Source organism: Drosophila takahashii, chromosome 3L (assembly GCF_030179915.1).
Source record: "Drosophila takahashii strain IR98-3 E-12201 chromosome 3L, DtakHiC1v2, whole genome shotgun sequence".
NCBI classification, from domain to species: Eukaryota; Metazoa; Arthropoda; class Insecta; order Diptera; family Drosophilidae; genus Drosophila; species Drosophila takahashii.
The window spans coordinates 3,989,412-4,013,644 of NC_091680.1; the positions used below are offsets into that span (position 1 = coordinate 3,989,412).

At 37.8% G+C, this 24,233-nt stretch overlaps 3 protein-coding genes across 12 annotated transcripts in view; 2 read left to right on the top strand and 1 right to left on the bottom strand.

The window, feature by feature from the left end:
• Positions 1–8,738, top strand: part of Shab (Shaker cognate b) — a 68,538-nt gene extending 59,800 nt beyond the window's left edge. For 6 of the 10 annotated variants that reach the window (XM_070214282.1, XM_017145385.3, XM_070214281.1 and 3 more), the window contains 4 exons: positions 2,818–3,973; positions 4,327–4,520; positions 4,581–4,857; positions 6,249–8,738. In XM_070214282.1, the coding sequence (XP_070070383.1) occupies positions 2,818–3,973; positions 4,327–4,520; positions 4,581–4,857; positions 6,249–6,466 (1,845 nt within the window). In that variant the 3' untranslated portion in view covers positions 6,467–8,738. Of the gene's footprint in view, positions 1–1,004; positions 2,104–2,817; positions 3,974–4,326; positions 4,521–4,580; positions 4,858–5,433; positions 5,544–6,248 lie in introns of those variants that run through there. The other 4 variants (XM_070214286.1, XM_070214288.1, XM_070214285.1 and 1 more) reach the window with 3 other exon arrangements.
• On the bottom strand, positions 8,534–9,916 carry LOC108059923 (uncharacterized). The gene is made up of 3 exons (XM_017145394.3): positions 9,484–9,916; positions 8,895–9,421; positions 8,534–8,830 (listed from the first exon to the last, which is right to left on the bottom strand). Exons 1-3 carry the CDS (start codon positions 9,884–9,886, stop codon positions 8,783–8,785), a joined length of 978 nt encoding a protein of 325 aa, XP_017000883.2. The 5' UTR covers positions 9,887–9,916; the 3' UTR covers positions 8,534–8,782.
• Positions 9,917–10,692: 776 nt separating this feature from the next.
• Or63a (Odorant receptor 63a) lies at positions 10,693–12,883 on the top strand. Its single transcript, XM_017145377.3, has 10 exons — positions 10,693–10,823; positions 10,883–10,979; positions 11,033–11,177; positions 11,227–11,421; positions 11,512–11,616; positions 11,678–11,843; positions 12,146–12,251; positions 12,322–12,426; positions 12,511–12,666; positions 12,732–12,883. The coding sequence occupies exons 1-10, from the start codon at positions 10,693–10,695 to the stop codon at positions 12,786–12,788; spliced, it is 1,263 nt and encodes a 420-aa protein (XP_017000866.2). The 3' UTR covers positions 12,789–12,883.
• Positions 12,884–24,233: the final 11,350 nt, after the last annotated feature.

The window sequence follows — 24,233 nt, forward strand, 5'->3', positions numbered from 1 at the left end:
CACTGTAGCTGTGACCACTCGATGTTCCCGTTTGTTGCTATTGTTCGAGCGCTTTTCCATGTAATGTGCTATGTGTTAGTCGCATGCCTGCACCCCAAATTATCCTTATCATTGCTCTTTGTTTACGTTTCTTACTAATCTTAATCTCAATTAAACCCGATTAAAACGAACTAAAATCATGCTCAACCTGTATATAGCGCCGCATAAACGCCATTGGCAGACTGTGAAATTGTTAACCCCAGCATTTTGAACTCCGATCCAGACGAGACTTTCAATTAAGGGGTGTCACAGAAAAACCTATCAAAAAATTAACAAAAAATGTTTCGTAGAAAAATTAAAGCTCAACAAAAATTCAAAATTAATTACTGAAATAAAATGATTCCAACAAAATTTCTTGTTTCCTAAATTAGATAAATATTATTCATGATTTTTAAAATATACATATTTATAGTATTCCGTACAAAATGAGATTTAAAAATTTATTTAAATACAAATATTAGCTTTAAATATTTATGGATTTCTGTGACACCTCCCATTATAAATCAGTAGAGACTCGAGCTTCTTGCATAGCTCCTCCTAAATATTAGGCGACCCCGTACTCGACCCGAAGTAGTTGGATTGGTAGAGCAGCGATTACGATACCGATACCAAAACCGATACCGAAACAAAAACGAACGTTGTTGCAGGATCGCATTTGTGTTTTCCACGATAAGGAGTATAGCATCAAGCGGCTGGCCCGACCGCCGCCGTCGCCCAAGAACTATATGGCCCTCAAGAGGATGCTCGAGGAGGGCACCATCGACATATACTATCTATGAGGCGGTAAAAACACCCCGTGAGATGGTAACACCCAGTGTTGTCCCACTTTTGAGATCGTTTCGTTTCACTTTTTGGTTTGATTTTGATTTTATTTTTGGCTTCCTGTGAGATTGAAATTGGAAATTGGAATTGGAAATGGAAATTTTATGTTGACCTTGTTTCTTTTTCGTTTCTTTTTCTTAAAGGGTTTGCCGGGATGTCATGGCGAGTGTATTCCATTGCGCGCGAATAGCGTTTAGCCAGAGATTCGATTCGATTTGATTCTCAAGGAATCGGATTAAATCGGAAAATCGATAAATCGGAAAATACTTATCGTGTGTTTTGGGCGCATCGAATGCGTTAACCGGAACTGCGAATTACGATTAGACGTTAACTATAGCTTTAAACTACCAACAAATTACAACTAAATGTTATTATTACTGCTACGATTATTATTATTATAATACTGTTATCTGGCGTGACGTGACGTGAAAGCTAAAGAAAGACATAGCGAATTCTAAGAATTTAATTAAATTAACTAAAACCTAATCTACCATCTAAAACGCAACCAGGCGAGGAAAGGAGAGAAGAAGAAAGCAAAGCAAAGCAGCATGTGTTATTATTTAATTTAATTTAACTTAATTGAATTTAATTTAAAGCGTGTACCAAGTGAACGGGCTTGACGAAAGTTTAAATCGATTCTTTTTATTTACACTAAGCACGTAATTACAATTAGCCTAATACCTATTTATACCATATATCCTAGCAAAATGGCCTAAGCCTTAAGTATAGTAGCTGCAACTAGCAAAACGCCAAAAAATAAACATACTTATAAAACAGCAAAAACAACGAAAATAATTATGAAAACCAAAAGTTACTTGAACAACCAATGTTAAAGCTATCTTCATTATTTGTTGTTTATTTCCTGTTATCACTCAACCAAAAAACAAAACCAAACAATGAAAACCACAAATCGAATGAACAAATTCTGCAAATAAAAATACAAAACAAAAACAAACGAATCTATTTTTGTTGTTCAACTTTACCTATTCGCACTCGACTTTCTGGCACTCCACTTCTTCTACTGATTGTTTCCGTATTGCTCGCCTAGAACTTTTTGATTTTTCCTTTCGGTATTATAAATTCGATTAGAGTACTTAAATATATACTTAACGTTCGAGTAATGGGACCACTTCGAAGGCAACTACTAGCGGTTTGGTAAGTAAGACGTTCTTGCGTCTGAATATTGAAACATTTAATTTAAAGCGTTTGCTCAACTTGGAAATTTATCAGGTGTACCAGGGAATTTAAAAAAAAAATATTTAAAATTATAATATTATTATAGATTTCCTACTTTATATTACAAATATTTATAAAATACAGTAATCACTTATTTCTTCGCCTCAAATAACAAGTTGAGAAATCGCACTGCCTTCGTTTCACTTTAATCAATATGACTAAATGTTAACAATAAATAGCGCTGCACGTTTGAGTTTTACTTGGCGCCTCCTAGTTGCATGTTAATTTTTGTTATTCAAGCGAAATAATAAAGAAACAAATCGCACACAATTAAAAAGCTAACTCCAGACAACAGGTACACCAAACTAAATCAGACACTAACAAGCAGCCAGAAAACATCCCGAAACACGCAAATAACTTAAATAAATAAATTAAAGAAAAGGTTCATGTGATCTTTAAATTTAAAGCCGATATGGTTGAGGGTGAATTTAAAACAAAATTAAGGCCACATTGGTACTAATTTTATCTAAATTGTTTGTTAATATTATTTCCGAATTTCGGTTTTTTGATTTAGATTTCTATCTCAAACCGTTTGACCAACCATTTAAACCCCCCGTTAAAAAGGGGCCTGCTTTTATAGTATTAGGGATTAAAATATATTTTTAAGATTAAATAAGATCTTTCCTCTACCATATCGGCTTTATCTTTTCCCTTCGATTTGACTGCATCCAAATTGTATCTAACACTTTGTACCCCTCCCGAAACCCCCCCTCGTTGCAGGACTTCAAGGAGTACACGGATGCGGAGGGCGTGATCTCGCTGCCCACCTCCGACTTCCACAAGCCGATCTGCCTGGAGATGCGACTGGCGGCGGCGAGTCGTCAGGCGGGAGTCTTTGGCCTCCTGTCGCCCCAGTCGGTGGCACTGCCCCCCCTTCAGGGACCGCTCCTGGCCCTGCCCCCGCCGCCCGTCCCCCTGCAACCACCCACATCCGTTGCCGTCCTTTTGCCCGCCATCTCGCAGTCCTCGTCCACATCCTCGTCGTATGGCACCACCACCTCGACCACCATCGCTTTGCCACTGGATGTATCTTTGAGATACGGAGCCACCATTTGCAGTTCCTCTAATTTCAACCACAACTTCAACAATAACTTCAATACCACCACTGTGGGTGGTGTGGGTGCCAATGGTTCGCTGCTGTTCGGTGGAAACTACAATGGTTCAAATAACAACAATGCGGATTTGGCCAGTGTGGATAGTTCGGATACCTATGCCAGTTGTCAAACGCATCCCTTCCTCTCCCAAGGAGATCTTACCGCGGATTTCAACGATGAAGCCTGTGCTCTGGACATTGATATGGATAATCTGTACATAAATCCTTTGGAGAGAGAGCAGCATCAGGGCATCAGCAGCTCCACGGGCTTCATTGTGGGTCTGCCCAGCACACAGTCTTCGGGTGCTTTGCGTGCCCAGGTGAAGAAGAGTGCCTCCGGGGACACGGCCCTGAGGAATTTGGCCTGCGGAGGAGCAGGAGCTGGAGGTATGAGTCCCTTGGACGATGTCTACCAGAGCTTCGATGTCCAGGAGCGGGGCAGTCGGGTCAGCTTGAATGAGAACTCAGTGCCAAAGCATCGGAAGACGCGTTTCCAGCAGAGCTTCACCGCCATGCGACCGACAGGTGGCGCCACCGGTGGTGGTGGTGTGAGTATCCTTGGGGGCATGCGACCCAGAGCCCGTTTCGAGGACACTAAGCTCGATGACGAAGAGAGGGGCGGGAGGATGGAGGAGGCGGCCAGCGGATCCGGATTCCTCGGCGGCGGACCCCAGGGACCCCAGAAGAAGAAGCGCTCGGTTTTCATGCCGGGCAAGAGCTTAGCCACTGCCACCAAACTGATCAACCAGCATTTGTTTGGCATACAGAATGTGGGCGCCAAAGGTGGGTTACAATATGATATATCATATGGATAAACTGTGATATATAGACAGAAAAAAAATTGACAAATGTCAGACTTATACGTGTTAAGTTATCATAAGTCAAGTTATTTATATCATTTTGATGTAAGTAAAGATCATGTTTATCTTGTTTTACATTATTTGTTCAACAAATATTTAATTTGGTATTTTATATGATATGATAAAGTATCATATTGATATGTTCACATCGCCTTTTTAATCATATGAAATAAGGTAGAATTAACCCTATTTAATATCAATTTTTTTCAGCTTAGTAAAATTTATTGGGAAATATTTCGTTTAAATTCACCTAATAAATTCCCTTTCTTTTCACAGCCAAGTTCGAGAGCAAGCATTCCTCATCGATAGACTCGATTGACGCCTCGCCCAATCTGGAGCACCACCGGCGCTCCAAGTCGATCCTGAAAAACAAGTCTGATATCTCGCGCGTCCTGTCCGATCCAGAAAGCGAGCGCCTCCTGGCGGACAACATGTCCGGCTCTGGAGTCTCCGACAACGGCACCGTAATGGTGCGTTAACCTCTGATAATATATATATATTTTAGAAATATTAATCTTACATTTTTACAGGGCGAATCCGGCAGCGATTACTCACCGAATAAATTACCTCATTCAGTTTTAGCTAAGTCTATATCCCCACCACCCCTCAGGCACCGCACCCTAATGCACCAGCGCTCAGGACCAGCGACTTTGCAATCGAAGCCCACGAAGTTCCAGACGCCCCGTTATCCCGAGGAGCAGGCTCTGCGCCAGGTGAAGCCGCTCCTCTCGCGCGGACCTCAGGCCACATCCGCCTCCGCATCCGCAGGATCCGCGGATGGCCAGCAGACCAGGGACAGCAGTCTGGGTAGGTGGTGGCTAGGCTAGGTGACCAGCTGGCAGTGATGGTAGTTATCGAATAGTAGGGTACTCATCTTAGAAGAAAACGAGAAATTTAAATATAACTGTTTAATATTATCATAACTAGACATCGGATTATATGAGAAATAATTCTTAAACATTCTTCTTCTTATAAATTTTAGTTATACGATCATAATTTTATTAAAGTTTAAATTAATAATGATTTTATGAAAAACACACAACACACAAGGATAAATGATAACTTATAAAATTGTTAGCTTTAATTTTAATAAGAGAGAAAATATCTTCTTAATTAACTTGTATTGATTTTTGTAAAATGGTAAATGTGCTTAGATAAACTGTATTAGAATTTTCTATCATTAAGGGTTTACCTTCCATCACTGCCAGTTCGCTCCTCTCCCTCCTTTTCTTTTTCCCTCTCTCTTTCTCTCTCTCTCTCTACCTGTCTCATCCTGTAAGTGCGTGTCCTGGGGTTTCTTTCGGCCATGACGAAACCAGAAATCATCTACAACCCTCTTTTTATCTCTCCCGTTTCCCTATCCGCTTGCTGGCTGGCCGTCAGTCACCGTCTTCGATGCCGCCTTCTGAATACCCGAAACTACACCCTACTACATCGCCACCCACATCCCATCGAAACCATGATAACAAACCCACAGATACAGACACTGACACACTGACACCCCACGGAGAGCGGAGGCCGTCGGGCGGGCGATCTGTTAGTATTACCGATCCGATCCATAGTGCTTACTTATCGAAGTGATCTGAAATGATCACTTACGCACCTAAATCTCACGCGTTCTAAAGTCCTGAATTCGTATAGCACCCAGCTGGGATTTTCATCCGAGCGCCAGATCGATGTTAACAGCTTTAGAAGTTGAGCTCACACAGTCATCACCTACATCACTCATACACATCACACACATAATCACCCACATGCCGCTTTGTGTTCAGCACCTCGATAAGAACTAATCCATTTTATGATGCTGAAGATCTTCAAAATGTTAAGATTACAAATTGAAAGAAATGCAGGAAAATATTATTTATCTACTAATAATTCTAATAAAATAGATTAAATTTAATATAGTATTTTTTTGTAGTTGATCAAATGGAATTTTACATTAATTCACTACTTAATAGAGATCTCATTTAAAAATATTTATAAAATAAGTTTTAGCATGTCTTTAAACCCAAAGAAAAGTCCCTTTAATCTGTTGAAACTAAAAATTTAATGCTTCTCGGATTTAAGACCTAAGATATACAGGTTAAAAAACTCTACATAAAATGGATTAGCTATCGTTCTCACTCATCCTGTGTAATCGGTTGTGATAAAATTCCTTTATAACCCAGTGACTAATCATTCTCCCTTCTTCCACACAGACTCGGAGACGACCTTCACATCGCCCGTGAGCAGTCGAGCTGGAGAAGATCCCCCAACTGCAGCCGCTCCCAGTCAAGTGGCAGTTCCCAGTCAAGTGGCGCCCAACCAGGAGGATCGCGAGGAGGAGGGCGAGGCGGAGGCCAACGACGAGCAGAGGGCCCTTCTCCAAGGACGCGACGCCGAGGAGGCGAAGAGGGCGGGCAATGAGGGCACGTAGCAAATAGGGAGCCACACACAAGCCCCGAAAATGTAAAAAATTCAAACCTTTTATTCCAAGGGAAACCCTCACACACAACACACACACACACACCCCTTCATACACACACAAAACATACAAAAGGGAAAACTCAAAGTGATAGCAAAGTTAGCAAACATGGAATGTGAATTATATAAAAGCAATGAACAGTATCCTAGTCTAGAGATGGTGGATCCCCGGAATTCGATCTGCGTATTTTTACAAATAGGAAAAAGGGAAATCGATAATGGAAAATGGAAGAGCTACCCCGAGCTAGCCGCGCAAGTCGTACAAAAGAAGCATAACAACAAAAGAAAATATTATTAAATATACCTAATAATAATAATAATAACCTAAACGTAATGCTACCGTGTAAATAGCAGAGCCCAATCCACTCGTGTACAGAGCAACCTTTATTTACCGCCTTCAGGACACAGCTAACAGAAAAAAACCGAACAAAAAAAAGATATATAGACGAAATCACCAGAAAAGCCTAAATAGCAACAAATGAAACGGAAATATTCATATTTTGAATGCAACTTATAAGTATATACAAGAAATATATAGAATATACACGCATCGCAATTGCAGCTCGCATATTTACACATTATATATATACAAAGCTAAACGATATATAAACTATTTTTCAAAACCAAGCGCGCGCTAAACTTGAGGATTGGGGATACCCTATAAATTAGATCCGCATATGCATATATCTGTATGTAAATCGTTCGTATCGTTCGCGTATCGTTCAAATTCATAATGTCAAAATGTCAAAAAGTAGTTGAAAAATCGTTGGTTCGTTTCTATATCTATAAGTACATGTGCGTGTGTGTAGTAGGGCTTAGGGCTTATCGATAGAGCTTGGCTTGGCTTGGTCCCCCCGATATGATCTAATTTGCGTGGAAATGTAGGGATTCGTAGGGATGGCTTGGATGTAGATGTTGTTATTGATTATGAGGTGGGGATAATGTCTTTTTGTAAAGTTTCCATTCAAATCTACAGAGATTCTCGAGATTTGGAAACCTTTAAAGAGGTATTGTACCCACCCTTATATACTGTTAGTTAGTTATGGAGCGTATGTATGTGTTGATGTATGTTAGTTAGTTCAGTTAGTTAGATCTACCCCATAGGCAGTTGACTCGATGTTTAGTTCCCTAGTTCTCCGTTCTCCGAATACGTAAGCAATAAAATTGGAAATCTTCAGGGGCTTTTCCCCCGTTCGAAGAGCGAAGAGTGTTTAGTCAATTATTGCAACCCAAGTTGTTTGTCCACATTCCATATTTCAGTGTATGCGTTGGTTTTTCGGTGATCTAGTATATCTAGTATTTCTAGTATTTCCCGATCGATCTGTCCAACTGGCTTCGGTTTGTCCTGTTTAGTTGCCTCGATGAGCCAGGATGCGAGTGTTAGCCTCTTAGAAACATATCAGTAAAGGGAATACGAACTCACTCACAAAATCACAACTCACACACACACACACACACCCCGCACCTCTCACAGATACACACGCCCACACCCCCAAAAATCCACAGAAACACTGTAAGAAAAATACACACAAATTTTATTACGAGACGATAGTAAAATGTCTCATCGTCCGCTTTTCGAATTGATAAGAAAAACACAAGCATTGACACAAAAACTGAAACTAATCGACAGCAAACACTATTCGATAACTAATGTTAAAGCCAAGAACTCGAAGTAATATAGTTAAACATTTTTAGAACTATGTGTACGTATTAACAAATGCTTGAGGCATCAAAAAACAACAATTTTGTAAGCAATTCATTTAGGATTATCTACACGGTTTTTTGCTGAGCACCGGCCACATTCCGCCACTGCATAATTTTAATTGTATTTGTAACTTTTGTAAATATTTATTTCATATACAAGAGAGAGCCCTTTCGAAAACAACAGTTTTTCAGTTCTTAAAATATATTTTTCAAAAACAAATTTACGCCAGCAGCAAACGAATTGAACTTGAAAATACAACTAACGAGATATATTAAGTAAAATGACGAGCAGAGCAAAGAAATACACGTGCAAACGCAAGATGTTATTAATATATATTTAAATTATTTACCTAACGATACATACATTTTAATGTAGTCTGATCGACGACTTGACGACGACGACGATTGTAAATCAGCTAAATGGAATACCGGAAATCGTTGACAAGCATACAAATTTATTAAAGCGTATTTAAATCTATATGAGCGAAAAGTCATGAAAATATATAAATCATTGAGTAATACTTTAACGTCTATCTTTATTGAGGGGGTGGTAAAAATATATTTCTTAGGGCTGTCGGCGATATTCGAAGTAGGCCTTATCGATGAGCTTTTCCTGAAAAAATTAAAGGAGTAATATTTAAAAATAAATGTACATCATATTCAAGGATTAAACTTACATTTTCTTGAGACAAAGGAGGATCCAAATAAGTATGCAGTTTAAGGGAATTTTGTTTACTAGGATCCCGAATGGACTTAATACTTCTGAAGAGATTTCCAATAGAATCATGAGGCTGTTGTCCATGATTTATATAGTAACAGTATAGAAACTCCAACTTTTTACATTTCTGTATGATTTCTATAATCTCCCCAGGCGATATATAGCTAAATATGCTCTCCACATAAAGAGATCGAAGTTCAGGTAAATTAGCCAAAGGTGCAAGGCAGTCGGGACCACCAACATTCAGCGAAAGTTTAGTCAAAGAACCAATCTGTGATATCAACTCATAATCAGATCGAAGTTTGAGGCAGGCTCCCCTGATCCAGAGTTCCTCCAACTTGGGAAAGGATTTCAAAATAGTTCCCACACAATCGGAGCATTTGGCGAATCCTGAAAGTCGTAGTTCCCGTAAATCGGGAAGAAGTTTAAAAAAATCCTCAAGGTAACAAATACAAGATGGTACGTTTACACTCAAATAGTCACAAGCTGAAAATGGAAATAAAATATAAAAAAATTTATTTTTGGTTTCATATTATAATATTACTTACTATAAGAAGAAAATCGAAACATATCCTCTAGTTTTGGTATTTCCTCCAGGCAATGCCGCAAGTCGATTTTGTTCTTTGCTTTTGTGAGAACTCGGAAATCCTTTACAACATTGCCAAGATCTTCCTTATCGTAACTGTGACCTTGAATAACTCCCAGTGTTTTCACATTATTTCTTACGATTCTCAAAAGCTTAATGCCAACCGATGAGTAATATAATATTGGCTTTTGGCCATCTGGATCGTTTCCATGGAATACTGGAAAAAGCGATAGAGATCTTTCCAACAAAATCTGTCGAAAACTTAAGCAGGTTTCAGCTAGATTAACGAGGTCTTTAATATTTAGATATTTTAATATATGGTGAAGACAATCTTCATTTAAATCTAATATATTTATGTTGATCATCTTCTGGCTGAGATCTTTTTAACTGCACAGATAAACTGAAACTGAAGAAGTTGGACCGCGAGTATGGGCAATAAATAGGCATCCCACTGATAAAGAAGCCCTCCGACTTAGATTGATAAAACGAAGGTATTCCATTGATGGTGGAACTATCTAAGAAAACAGCAAACAAAAGCAAGTATTCTTATCTTAAATCATTAAGATATTCGCCAATCTCTGTTGCTTATCATGACTTTCTTAGGATAAGATATTTAACAAGTGTCAGGTCGAATGCATTCTTAATTGTGAGGAAAACTCTATCTACATTTTCCCTACTTTTCCAAATTACTTTTACATCTACATTTGTGTATAATTTCTATTGAATATTTAGCCTTTTTCTCCACCTCAGTATTTTCCCAGTATCAATTTTCCCAGTGTTTCACCATAAAGCTTAATTCCATCCTTTTCTGGCTTTTCTGGGAAAACTTCCCTGCCAACCGAAAAAGCTCAGTCCTTAAGACCAAAAGCTAAACCATTAAGCTTTCACAGGATATAATAAAGTCAGAGCTCGGCGTGGATCTAATTATTGGTGGGGCTAATTAACCACAGGACATGTCGAGAATCACATCGTTCACCCTTTTTTCTCCTGCCAGCGCAAAGTATTTCAATTATTTAGTGAAACTTTTCCCACGTAATGGGGCGTGGTTTTCTTTTTTTTTCTGCCTCTGCTGCTGAGCCATCTAATTAAAGCCCGCCCTCCAAGGGCCACGCCCTCCTAATATAGTCCCTATAAATGACCGATTAACACAATTAGTCGTCGATTAGGCGACATGTACTCACCGGAAGAGGAGGCCGCGCTGAAGAGGCGCAACTATCGCAGCATCAGGGAGATGATCCGACTCTCCTACACGGTGGGCTTCAACCTGATGGATCCCTCGCGATGCGGTCAGGTGCTCAGAATGTGAGTATTTTTAAGGTGTATTTTAGTGGAATAATGGATCTTCTTTATACCATAAATAGATGGACTATTATTCTCAGCCTGAGCAGCTTGGCTTCGCTCTACGGCCATTGGCAAATGTTTCTGCGATATATTCAGGATATTCCCCGAATTGTGGAGGTAGGTTACTAAATTCCTTATAAAGCTATACAAATTATAGAATTACATTTCAGACCGTTAGCACCGCTTTTCAGTTCCTTACTTCAATAGCAAAGATGTGGTATTTTCTTTTTGCTCATAAACAGATCTATGATCTTTTACGAAGAGCCAGATATCATGAGTTACTTCAAAAGTGCGAAATCTTTACAAGGATGTCAGGTGAGTTATTTTTATTAGGACTAACACATTAATTACATTTTTTTCATAGATCTACCTGTAACAAAGAAGCTTCGCGAGCAAGTGGAGTCCACAATGGTTCGATATTGGGCCAGTACTCGTCGACAACTTCTTATCTACTTGTGCAGCTGCGTTTGCCTTACCTCTAACTACTTTATCAATTCCTTTGCTAGCAACCTATATCGATATTTCACACTGCCCAAGGGATCTTACGATATTTTGCTACGTAAGGCATATAAAATATATAATTTAAAAAAAAAAAAAAAAATATATATATATAATTTAATTTAATATTAATTATTTTTAAACCCATTAGCTCTACCATCACTTTATCCCGCCTGGGCAGACAAGGGTTTAAGTTTTCCCTACTACCATATACAAATGTATCTAGAGACCTGTTCTCTTTACATCTGCGGAATGTGTGAGTTAATGGAAATGTATGAACATTTTCCGAAATTAATTTACCATATTTTCTGGCAAAGGTGCTGTTAGTTTTGATGGGGTTTTCATTGTCTTATGCCTTCATAGCGTGGGTCTAATGAAGTCCCTCAATCAAATGATAGAACTATCTACTTCCGAATTGGTTCCTCGAGAACGCAGGGTTGAGTATTTGCGATGCTGTATCTATCAGTACCAACGTGTGGCGGAGTGAGTGTAAAAAATTCATAACTACTTTTCATTTAATTAAAATTTTTAAAGCTTAGAATCTAGAAATACCTTAATTCAAGATTAAAAGGCATCTCAGATTAAAGAATTAGACCATTACAAATATTTTCTTTACTAATTTTTTTAATATCTTACATTTCGTTTATTTATTAGTTGATTGTGATTCTACTTTTTTGATCACATTAAGAAAAAGGTTCTCAATCTGCTATGTTTGACATTTTTAGTCGAAGATTTATTTCCTGAACCCGGCACATACCCTCTAAACCGTTTAATCTTTTTTACAGCTTTTCAGCTGAGGTCAACGACTGTTACCGGCACATCACCTCCTCGCAGTTCATGCTGAGCCTCTTCGGCTGGGGATTGGCTTTGTTTCAGATGAGCGTGGGCTTTGTAAGGCTTCGACAACCCAGGAATAGTCCTCAAAAGAAACTTAATCAAAGAAAACCATCCACCTTTGCAGGGCAGCAACAGCAGCGTTACCATGATCCGGATGACCATGTACCTGATTGCATCTGGTTACCAGATAGTTGTGTATTGCTACAACGGCCAGCGATTTACGACGGCTGTGGGTGACGTAAAGGGGATTCCCGTTTCCCTTCAATCGCTGATTGATGTCTAATTGCGTGACTAATCTGTTCTCCGTCCGCAGAGTGAGCAGATTGGCAAGGCCTTCTACGAGGTGCGATGGTACGGGGAGTCCCGGGAGTTCCGCCACCTCATCCGCATGATGTTGATGCGCACGAACCGGGGTTTCAGGCTGGACGTGTCCTGGTTCATGCAAATGTCCCTGCCCACGCTGATGGCGGTGAGTAGAGGAGTCCTGGTGGAAGACCCTCCTTTAGCCCCCCTTTCCACTTGATTGATTCGCAGATGGTCCGGACAAGTGGACAGTACTTCCTGTTGCTGCAGAATGTCAGCCAGAAATAGGGCTCAAAGCTGAATAAAATCACTGTGTGTGCAGTGGCAAAAATGCGTATTTTTTATTAACAGCCGAAATGGCTGGTATTTGTGACAGTTCAAAATGGCAGTGCAGAATATCACAGGCATTGAATAAAATTTATGTGCACACGAACAAATTTTAAAACAGAAAACATTAATCTTTTGCTTGAATTAAATAACACAAAGATGCAGCATACATTTGTTTAATGAAGGTGAGTGAGTAAGATCAATATGAAACAATACTTTATTTGTTTAAAAAAATTAATTATAGCTATTACAATTATTTATTAACATATAAATAAAAATGAAATCAATTAATTTCCTTTATATTATTAACATCTATTCTTAGTCATTCACATTTTAATTTGATAATTAACACATACATAATTTTTAAATAGCAATAAATATTAGTAATTTATGGACCATAACCACTTTTTTAATTGTCCAAAATACAAATTTGTGTTAAGGTTGCTTAAATAAAAATACATTTCAATTTTTATTTGAATAATATAATAAATTGATATAATAAATTGAGATTAATTTATGGGAAAATGTAACTATTCTTTACTATTTATTTCTGATGGTGTGTAGTACAGTTGTCCATCTGAAACTGTTGACAGGATGCCGAGTCCGGTCAATCAATACTCGAATGTCCGTTGTCCCGAGTCCTGCGTCCTGTGCCCAGTGTCCTGTTCTGTCAGTCAGATTGCTCCGCCCATAAGTTTTGATGGTCGTGTGGCGCATTAAAATAATGAAATTGCCGGGAGATAAGGAGCATCGATGCCGCTGCCATTGCCGTTTCTAATCAATTTTATTTATTTGGCCGGACATTCAGCGGAGCGAAAAGCGACCATCGGCGATTGTCTTTATTTGTTTGGCTATGTATATAAATATATACCATATACAAGAAGACACTTTAAATGCCTTTCTTGCCAGTGAATCGCGTCTTTAATTGTTAGTTTCGCTTTTATTCCCATCTCGCGGGGACTCCCGGACTCTCAATATTTTTAATGCACGTTCGCTGTTTGCGCTTCCTTTGTTTGCTGCCCTTCTTTATTTTTCTTTATTTTCCGCACCCACACTTTTATCATCCTTGCCTTGCCTTGCCTCACTTTAGTGCCTTGCGCCAAAAAGGACATCTTTTCTTTTCGGTTTATTGAGGCACATGAATATTCTTTAGCTGCTTATATCCCGCTCCCAACGCTTTTTCAGGCATTTATTTTTCGCATTATGTTTTATATTTGTCCAAGGACAACAATACTTTATGCATTGTGGCCGGGCTGTTATCCAGTTTGTGTTTCGCTTTTCTTTTCTAAGCCCATTACCGGGCGAGTGAAATATTGGATCTCAACACTTGCCAAATAAAGTTGCCCAATTTATTATATTAAAGTTTGGGCTTTAATAAATTTCTTAAATATTTGGAATAGTCAGGGATAAATTCGAAATGCCCTGAAATATTTCTAAAATATTTTAATAATGTTTTAAATTTAGCTAATTAATTTCCCATTTTTAATAATTTTGAAATAATAATTTTAATGCTTTACGGTAACTTTCGAATGATTTATAAAATATTTTAATATTCATTAACTTTAGCTTTTAATTTTTTCCTGGTGTGCTTCTTTTCAAGTGACACCTGAAACCCCAAATTAAATGGGAGGACACTTTCTTGGCTGTTTATTTATTATATTATTACATTTTTTCTCACACTTCTCACTCCTTTGCTAATTGTCCAATTAGAGCGACAATAAAATAAAAGTTGTTGACTCACCGGCCACTGCTCATTAAGGGCATCTGTACCTCCAATGTTTGCTCTTTTCCCCTTTATGTTTTACCTGGGAAAATGGTTTCGTTCGCGTGGGAAATGGGGGAAAAGTCAAAGAGGCGAGTCAAAGACTGGCATGATAAATGAGATGCACTCGAATGCACACGTGGGAAATGCAGGACTCACAGGACTCCCACTCCAAAACTTAAATATCTTTTTTGTAATGCCGTACATTTGTTTGTCTAGCACACAATTGAGCAAGTTTTTGTATGCGTGTGTGAGTTCCACTTGTCAGTCCCTTTGGCATGGGAGCCACTGGGCGTATGCGCAACGCAGCGTATATTAAGTACTTCACAGGAAATGCAGCAATTGCTGTAAACGAGATTCTCGTTAAATGAAAGCCAAATATTTTCATTAACACTTCGGTGCTTTTGCTTGTTGAGCAAATTAAGTGCGAAAATATACAATGCAAAGCGAAGTTATTAGAGGGAAAAATCTTTGGAATATTATATTTACATTTTAAACAAATTTAAAATTAAAAAAGAAAAATTGTTTGAAAAGGGGAAGTATTTCGTAAATCTTTAATATGTTATATTTAAAATTAATTCAAAAATACAACATAAATTATAAATATTTTTGTATAGCCTTTGAATGCTATAATAATACTTTAAATAAATTAATAAATACAATAAAATAGTTTACAAAGCGAAAATGTTTTTGTGAGTTGTTTTTATAGTTCATTGAACTCAAATTAATCCTGTAAGAAATCCAACAATTTTCCTACCTTGAATCCAAATGGAAAATTCCTTTGTTCAGGCAGGCAGAAGCAACCAAAAATAAATCAGTTATATTTACTTCCGCCAACTGCTGTCCACACATTCTGCATATGGACGTATTTTAGTTCCAAGTTATTTCGTGTTTGCCCACGTAGCTCCGAGTATCCTGCTCACATATTGACCAATGCGAGGAATGGCAAACAATATTCCTGTTTACTGTTTGTCCCACCGGAATTCACTGAGAGAGTGCCCTGTTCGCCTTTTTTTACCATTTGTCCACAATTTGCTTATGCCCTGTGTGTTTGCTGTCTTTTTCCCTATGGCACTTGATGCGTAATCAGTGGGACAAACAGAATACATCTACGACCATCTGCCCATTCGGACATTGCTGACAAATCCGATTGGGTGTCGCATTAGAAAAGAGAACCCAACCCAAGGACCCTTCTTCCTCTGTTTCGGCTCTATTAGCTGGATTGTCTTGGCCATAATGGAGTTAATATGTATGTATATGTATGCAGGAGCTGTCTTTGATCCCACTTCCACTCGAAAAGGACCGAAATGGTCGGGAGGACGAGAGCACGTGCTGGGGAAATATATGTCGACTTTAGGTCTTCATTCGGCAGTGCCAAGAATATTAGTCAATTGTGTGGGCCAGCCCCAAAAGTGCGACATAAATGCTAACAGAATTCTACGAAAACAAACTTGGAGCAAGGGGAATAAATAGAGCTCTTAAATGACTCCTAGAAAGGCTATTAGCAATAAAGAAAAATCTTGTAAATATAGTTGTAAGTTTAAAGGTTTTAAACAAACATTTTCTTAGATTTACTGTAAAATTTGTATTAGCCTTTTGATTTTTATGCTTATTTTCTAGCTTGAATGCCTAGATATTGTAGAGCCAGTCTATAGAAAAAATGCTTTGGAATTTCAATACTGGTACTGGATTTTTTACATTTACCTTGTCTGGCTTTTTAGATTTTTCTGCTTCATTTATGCTCTGAATTTTCATCGAGTTATTGCAGATAGGAGAGTGCATATTGGAATTTCCCCAGGCACGGGAAAACCATTTTGGATAAATGAAATTGAGAAAAACGCCGGTGTACAGACAAAAGAAATGCCAAAACCGTTCAAGATCTGAGCACACACAGAAGCAAGATATCATGGGTTGCAACGATTTCGGCCAAGAGACGTGGCCGTATTTCCATGGAGATTGCAAGGAGCCTTTTTTGCCGTTTCATTTGCAACGTGGAAAGTGTGAGGTCGGCCACTTTCGAAGGCCTACAACCGGAAGTGTCCCTCAGCCGTGAAACAATGTCCCAGCACCGAGGCTTTTGTAAGCCCTGTTAACCTATGGACCGATTTTCTAGATACGTAATACACTGAGCAAAAAATGTTGGAAATTCCGATTTTCCGATTTTAAACTATAATTCCTAGAAATATAGCTCGTACCTCGACTATAAAATACTCTTTACATAGTTGAATGAGCGTGAGAGTGATTGAGATATGCAAGCAGCATTACAAACAGTCGCTTGAAAGTGACTAGCGGAAAATGCCTTATTTGCTCATAACTTTTTAATGAATGGTCTGATTTCAAAATGTACTTTTACACTTTATAATTAATAAGCACAACAAAATGGCATTAACATTTCTTAGATAAGTCCTCTCTTTTTCCAAGTGTTCACTGTAATTGTGCAAGTACTTCTGAGGCTGTGTAGCCACTTGTGAATGCGGCTGAAAGAAGAGGAAGGCGAAGGAAGGCTGTGAAAAGTGTGGCTTAAACTTTTCCGGGGGTAAAATTTAATTTGCTGCACTTTAAGCTGCAGGCGCCACTTTGGCGTTTTCCTCTTCCCTTTCCTATCCATTCGCCTGTTTTTCAGAATTTTCTTTCTTTATTTTTTTGACTCCTCCGCGGGCAGCTTTTCATTTTATTCAGTTGGCGGCGGCGTTGTGTGCGTTTGTGAGTTTTCATGCAATTTCTTTTTTAATTTCGCTCAACTTAGTCATGCGAAATGGCACTTGATGCTCTCCTTGGTTATGCGTGTGTATGGGTATCCTTAAGTGAGTGTGTGTGTATTTGTATATGTATCTGTTTCTGTGTGCGTGTGTGTGCGTGCCACTCTGCACATCCGTTTGAGTTTCATGGGAATTAACGCTAAGCTGCAGGAGCCGCGTTTTCATCTCCATCGCCATCTTTCCTTGAAAAACACAGCTCCCATTTTCCCGCCTTTTCCCGCTTTTCCCGCCTTTCCTCGCACATTTACACTGCAAATGAAGAGCGAAAACAGCAACTACAAAAACAAGGACAAGAACAAGGACGACGACGGCGGCAACAGTCAATTGTTGTTCTTAACTCGGTGGCAACAAGAAGGTAATGCAAATACTTTTGGCCATCTCCATTGCAGACACACACAAAAACATTTTCCACTTTATGCGATATGCCACGCCCCCTTGGAATAACTTGTATTTACTCAGGGGAAGTTTTCAGAATATAATTCAAAAATGTTTGAATACAGAATAGATTATAACGGGACAAGAAAAGTTATTTGTTTGAATTTACAATTTATTTAATTGTGTATTTTATTTATTTGTTTTTATTTTGCAGACTTTATTATATTAAATGAAAGCTAAATAAGTTACAAGATTTCAAAAGTGACAATTAAATTTGTTAAATATAATATAATATGGAAATTAAATAAAATACTTTGGTATACATAAGTTGTAATAAACAATATGCTAAAATATTTATTTATTATTATTATATTTATTAAATAGTTATTTACTTGTCAATCTAATAATAACAACATGGATCTTGATACTTAAAGACTTTAAGATGTAATATGTAAATAACACTTTTTTATGGAGAACTGCAAGCGACTGGTAGGAAATGACCTTCCCCGGCACTTTGAAGCCAAAAAGCATTTTCATGTTGCCCTAAAATGACGGCTGCAGTGGCCAAAAAGTTTACTTCTTAAGTAGCGGTTGGTGTTTTTTTTTCGCTGCCCGTCAATCAAATGTTTTTTCCAAACCTTCAAAAAATTCCCCACGAAAGAGCTATTAAACCTTTAAAAAGAGATTAAAGTTGTTCCCTCTTTGGTTTAAAATTTAAAGAAAAATCCTTCAATATCTCTTCTATTTATTAAAATTAAAATCACTGTCCCAATTGTCGTTTGACTACACTAAACACTGCCGATGATCAACTATTTGCCTGAGGAAATTATTGCCCAGCATTCCGTTTAACCAGATTGATTGCTGTCTTGTAGGTAAACCCCTGTTTATATATACGTAGTATGCAGTTCAGTCCCAGTTGAGTTGACAACTGTCCGAGTGAAGCAATTTGCATTCTGAGCCGGCATTCCGACATGTGCAAGTGGATTCAGGATGCGATGGATGCGGGATGCTGGCCTGCAATCTCGGAGTCAATGCAAATGCAGTGAGTAAATGTAGAGTAAATGCAGCAGCGTCTGTCCTCTGTCCTGGCGGTAAATATGCAAATAAATGCATGGGACCGGGCAAGTGCAATCACGTGCCCTTAAAAAAGGAACAAAAAATGCGATAGGGACGGAGGTCCTGAGTCCTGCCATCCTTGGCATACATAATTCAGTGCCACAGCCACTCGGTTGTGTTCTCCTTTTTGTTTGATTGCATTTCAATTTGTAGGGTCTTTCTTTTCGATTTTCCACCCACGCGGAAATTAAGCTGCAATCGAATGGAGCGAATGCAAATGTTTATTTATAAAAATAGCCATAAGCCACAGTTCGTGCCTAGATTTGATTAATATCTATTTATATTTTTTGTAAAGAAAATTTGATAAATATATTTAAAAAGTATTCTGCTGAATTTCTATCGTTTTAATTCGTTTAGTTCAGGTCTGACCTGTGTTTTTTTTCATAGAAATAATTCAATTTTTTGGTGAACATTTTGTTATTTTACCAGAAAAGTCGATCAAAAATATGTTCCTGTGGGATTCACTGGTTAAAAAAATATAACGATTTGGATATTTTTTGAAACCATTTGAAGTTTCGTATGGTTCTAATTTAATTCCCTAAACCACCATTAATCACTAAATATGCGAAATGCTAAGCGATAAATAAATTTGTATAACAACGGGGAAGCGAAATAAAGTTATTAAATATTTGAATTAACTGCATCGCGATTCAGTCAAGTTTGGTTGTTCAAGAAGAACGTTAAAATCACTAAAATGTTTTTGAAGTGGTTGGGTACCGTTTTTCTTCTGTTGAGTCTGCTGAAATCCAAGGCGGTTATTTTGAACTGTAACTTTAATGAAACTGTGAACATTTCACATTTAAAACTAGAGAACGATTCGTATAAATATGATGACATCCAAATTCCTGCCAACCTAACAGGAGAATACAATTTTCGGAAGCTGTGGGATGGCTCTCAAAAACCAGTAAAGAGTCATTTGAGGGCCTGTATTTGTATATATATATATTTCTGTTGTCCTCGGAAATATATGATGGCAAATGAAGAGTGTGAAGACGACCTAAAAGAGCAAATTGTCGGCGGTAATCCCTATCTAAATGTGACCCTCGAGAATGGAGATATTACGACCCGATACCTTCGCACAGAAATGATTGTGATAGGGGAACAGCTTGAAGTGTGCGACCAGTTGATCAATCTGAATGGAGATGAGTACATCTTATTTGAGGTGAGGTCTTCCATTTTCCAAGTATTTTTTCTTTTTTCTAACTCGAGTTCTTTAGAACGGTAAAATATTTCTCAACAAACAGTCTTACTTTCTCTATCCATACCAACGCTTTTTGGATTTTCCAAAATCAATTAAAATTGTAAAGTCTGTGGAATCCAAAAATCGCTTTCTAAGATACGGTTCATTTGTCTCGGTTACTGCTTTTATCCCAACCGGAGTCATATTTTTGTTAAATATCATTTGGGCAAAGGATCCTAACGCCTGGAGTTGAGTTCCCTTAGTTGGTTTTACTGGATGTTCGGTGGATAGTGAGTTTTAATAAGATTGACGTATTTTCAACATTTTCTATAATTTTACGGTTTGCTTAAATTTCAGAAGAAGTCTGCATGGATTTACTATTTTGGACCGTCACTGATCCTAACCATCTTCAATGCCATCATGTTTCTTCTGACGGCCATTCACATTCTGAAAATAAAGGGGCAACTGAAGAGGTTTAAGCGACGGCAAAAAAGGACGACGACCTGCCTCAATTTCGACACTCAAACGTAAGTTTAAATTATTATAGCATTTTGATAAAAAGCTTCTAACTAGTCTTTAATGCTCCTAGATATTTGCAGTTTTTGCGGCTCTTTGTCATAATGGGCGTTGCCTGGATCCTGGACTTTATATATTTCTTTGTGGATATTATCAATTTTTGAAGGCCGATTGATTTTGTTGTCCACTATATACATATTGGTTTTGGTATACTCATTTTTATCCTGCTTATCCTTAAACGTAGTACGTTTAGGATGCTGATGGAGAAGTAAGTTCATTGTAATTCAAGGAATAGAATCTGTTAAATATTTATTTAATTTTATTTTATTGAATAAATATTTAAGAATATTTCTGAATAATATTTTTTGTTAATTTAATGTATGGTGTAGAACTATAGAAAAATTAGATTTTTGGGTGATTTTTTCTTTTTTATTTGGCGTTTAACTCAAAACTCAATTGAATGGTCACCTAATTGCTCTTTTTGTAGCCATATAAATTACATCTGCCATTCAAACAAATCGTTAGGCCATTCAAAAACCAGCCGCAATAACAGTTTCGAAAATGTCGCCCCCACCAAAAGGAGAAACAAACTTTGTTTGAACTCCCGTAAATTCGTCCCTTTTCCCTTCTACTTCCACTCAATTGAACATTTTCAGCTTTGGCAAATGGAAATCGTTTCGCAAAATGTTCGCAATTGCAATGTTTGGCCATTGAAATTCATTTACAAACGGATTCCCCATTTCACATGTGCTCTGTCCCCTGAAATCACAAAATCCTCGCAGAGGGACAATACTGACGTCATGTCAACATTTCGCATGAAATTAAGGGGGGACAAGAGGAGAAAATATTGCAAAAATAATTCGAAATATTTTGAGTGATCAACGGAAAAGCCGCGAATAAATAACAACAGCATGACGCAGGACTCGGAAAATTGTTTTTCTTTTTGCGGGTGACGCAAATAGTGGGCCATTTTCTGGTATTTTTAGCCAATGGTCCCCGGCGCCAGTTTTCATAATTTATGTGAACTTGATTTATTTGTGCACATTTCCGCTCGTTTCGATTCCATTACGATTGGTAGTAGCCATTCCTCCAAAAACCACATAAACTTCAAGCTGATTAATGGCCGCCAGCACGACATGTGAAAAGTGTTGCCTACTTCGAGGGACCTGTTAATTGCCGACCATAAAATTGGCCAAAACGCTCGCCGGCACGCGAACTACGTAGTTGGTAGCTCGTTCAAAATAGAAATCAAACAATTCAATCTGCTCGCAATTCCCAAAAACAGGATGAAAGGACTAAGAACCAAGGACTTGGGACTCTGAACGCGGACTTAAACGTGGCCTAACGAGCACAAAGAGCCATTTCCACAGTTTTCCCGCTTTCAGTTTCGACTCACTCAGCCAGGGAAAATTAAATTTACAACAAACAACATCAGTTACATGTCGTCACGGCGGGACTGGGACACAGAACCCAAGGGCCAAGAGCAGGAATCAGGAATCAGGGGTCAGGGAATCGGTGACTGAATATTACACTGAAAAAATTAAAAGGTATTTGGTGCAAACGGAAAGCATTACGCAAAAAAATGCGAATCATTTATTTATTGTAGATAAAGTTTTTAATTAACTTTTTAATTCAATTTTTTAAGATGCAAATATTTTTCTAAATATCATTTATGTCATAATAATGCTAGGCCAAAAATAAGCTATTTTGAAAATTTATTAAGTAATATTTTTTAAGCAACAATACTAAATAATATTTTGTTTTTAATGACAAGATATAATAGTTTCTTAAAAATATATTTTTTGTTATTATTTTTTGTTACACCTACTAAATGATTTTTATGCTATGTATTCCTAGTTTTTTGCAGGCCAATTTTGTATACATTTTTTTTAAATATTGTTCAAGGATATATTTTCCAAGTGCAAGAAAGGATGACGTTAGGCAGGAGTTCACATGTCGGCACCGCTTCCTTTTTGGGGGCGTCCCGGGGACCTGGGCGATGGCTTTATAGCAATTTAATGTGTTCGTGTTTTTGCGCTTGTTCTTGTATTCTTGTAGCTGTTGTTTCCACTCTTGTGAAAAATGATTTCGCTTTGCTCTCAGCCACAGTAAAGACGCAAAAAAGCATATAAAATACAGGAGAAAAAAAAACGAAGCGAGCAATTTGTCTGGCCTTCTAGGAAAATCATCACATTGGCGGTTGTTCAGTAGGCGGAATCCCTGATTTGGCTTCTCCGAAAGTTAGAGGAATTTCGCGTTCATTTACATACACGCGTGCTATTATATACATCTGGTAATTGGGCTCGCCATTACTTTTTTTGTGGCTCGTAGGCCTTGATTTTTTAAAGGAGGCGTTTCACCACATGTGTGCAATCATTTCTTTATTTTTATACGACCCTAAACGGTTTGGGGATTATCTTGCTACTCGATTTCAAGGGTCTTTAAGGTACATTTAAATGGCTGTTTAATTTTTTAGGTAAAGAGTTTTAGTAAGTGGCTTCCAAAATCTTTTAAATTTTTGAGATAAGTTCCTTTATTTAATACACACATCCGCATTTTGTAAAACTACTTCCTTGTAAATATTTAAACATCATATTATTACTATTTATTTATGAGAATTTATAATACATTAAATTAATAAAGCTATCAAATATTTTTATAAAATTTATTTTATTTAATGTAAATTTATGTTTAATTAAAATATAAAAAACTTTAAATGCAGCTCTAACATAATTGTTTATGGTTTATTTTATTTCATTTAATAGACACAAGCAGCTATTTAATATTTGTATATACTTTATTTTAATGTCCACATTAATTAATATCCTTTGTCACTCTGATTTGGCCTCAATAATTGACAGACAGGTCACATCCGACATCCTAGAATACCACAATATATGTGTACACTGCATGCCACACCCTGGGATATCAATAAACTTTGTGGCGCAGCGCAGCTATTGATTGCGGGTGACATTGAACCTTGACATTGTTGCCTTCGAAAGAGAAGGATTCCCCAGTGCCTGTTCCTGTGGCATATTAATTATGCTGCTGGTCAGCGCTCGTGGCTGGCCATAAATATAAATTAATGACAGCGAGTTCAGTGTCCCCTAAAATTGCTGCAATTATTTGCATTACTTTCTTGAGGGATGGCAGGCAATTATGAAAATTAACTTGTTTGTCCATAGTCCCCCCAAAAAAGAAGAATCTTTTACATATTCATCACCCCCCATGAATATTTTCAGGACCTCGAAAAGTGGGTGGAATCTTGTTTTTCCTCGGCTTTTCCGTGTGGGTCTTGACTTAATCTGCTTGCTTTATTTGTCATGCACGTCCAGGTTGGTGAATTAAATTTGAATTTTCGCCGACTGCCTGCGGGGCAAAAAAAAAGCGGGGAAAGCCAGCACAGCAACAAGACGGAATTTCACAGACTTTTCGCAGCATTTCGCCTTCGCTACCCAGCTTCCCGGCTTTGGCTTAGTCTTTGGATACATTTGATTTAGAATTTTAATCTGACTGCAGTGCGTAGCACGGTGGAAATTATGATAAAAACTGAGCCAACTAAATAACACATTTAAAGATTTTGCATTACATTTATAAACTAATTAAATGAACTTTAAAATGACGATTATATAAAACTTAAACGGCTTAAAGTTAAATAATGCCATTATTACGCCAGAAATCAGTTTTTTAATAAATAA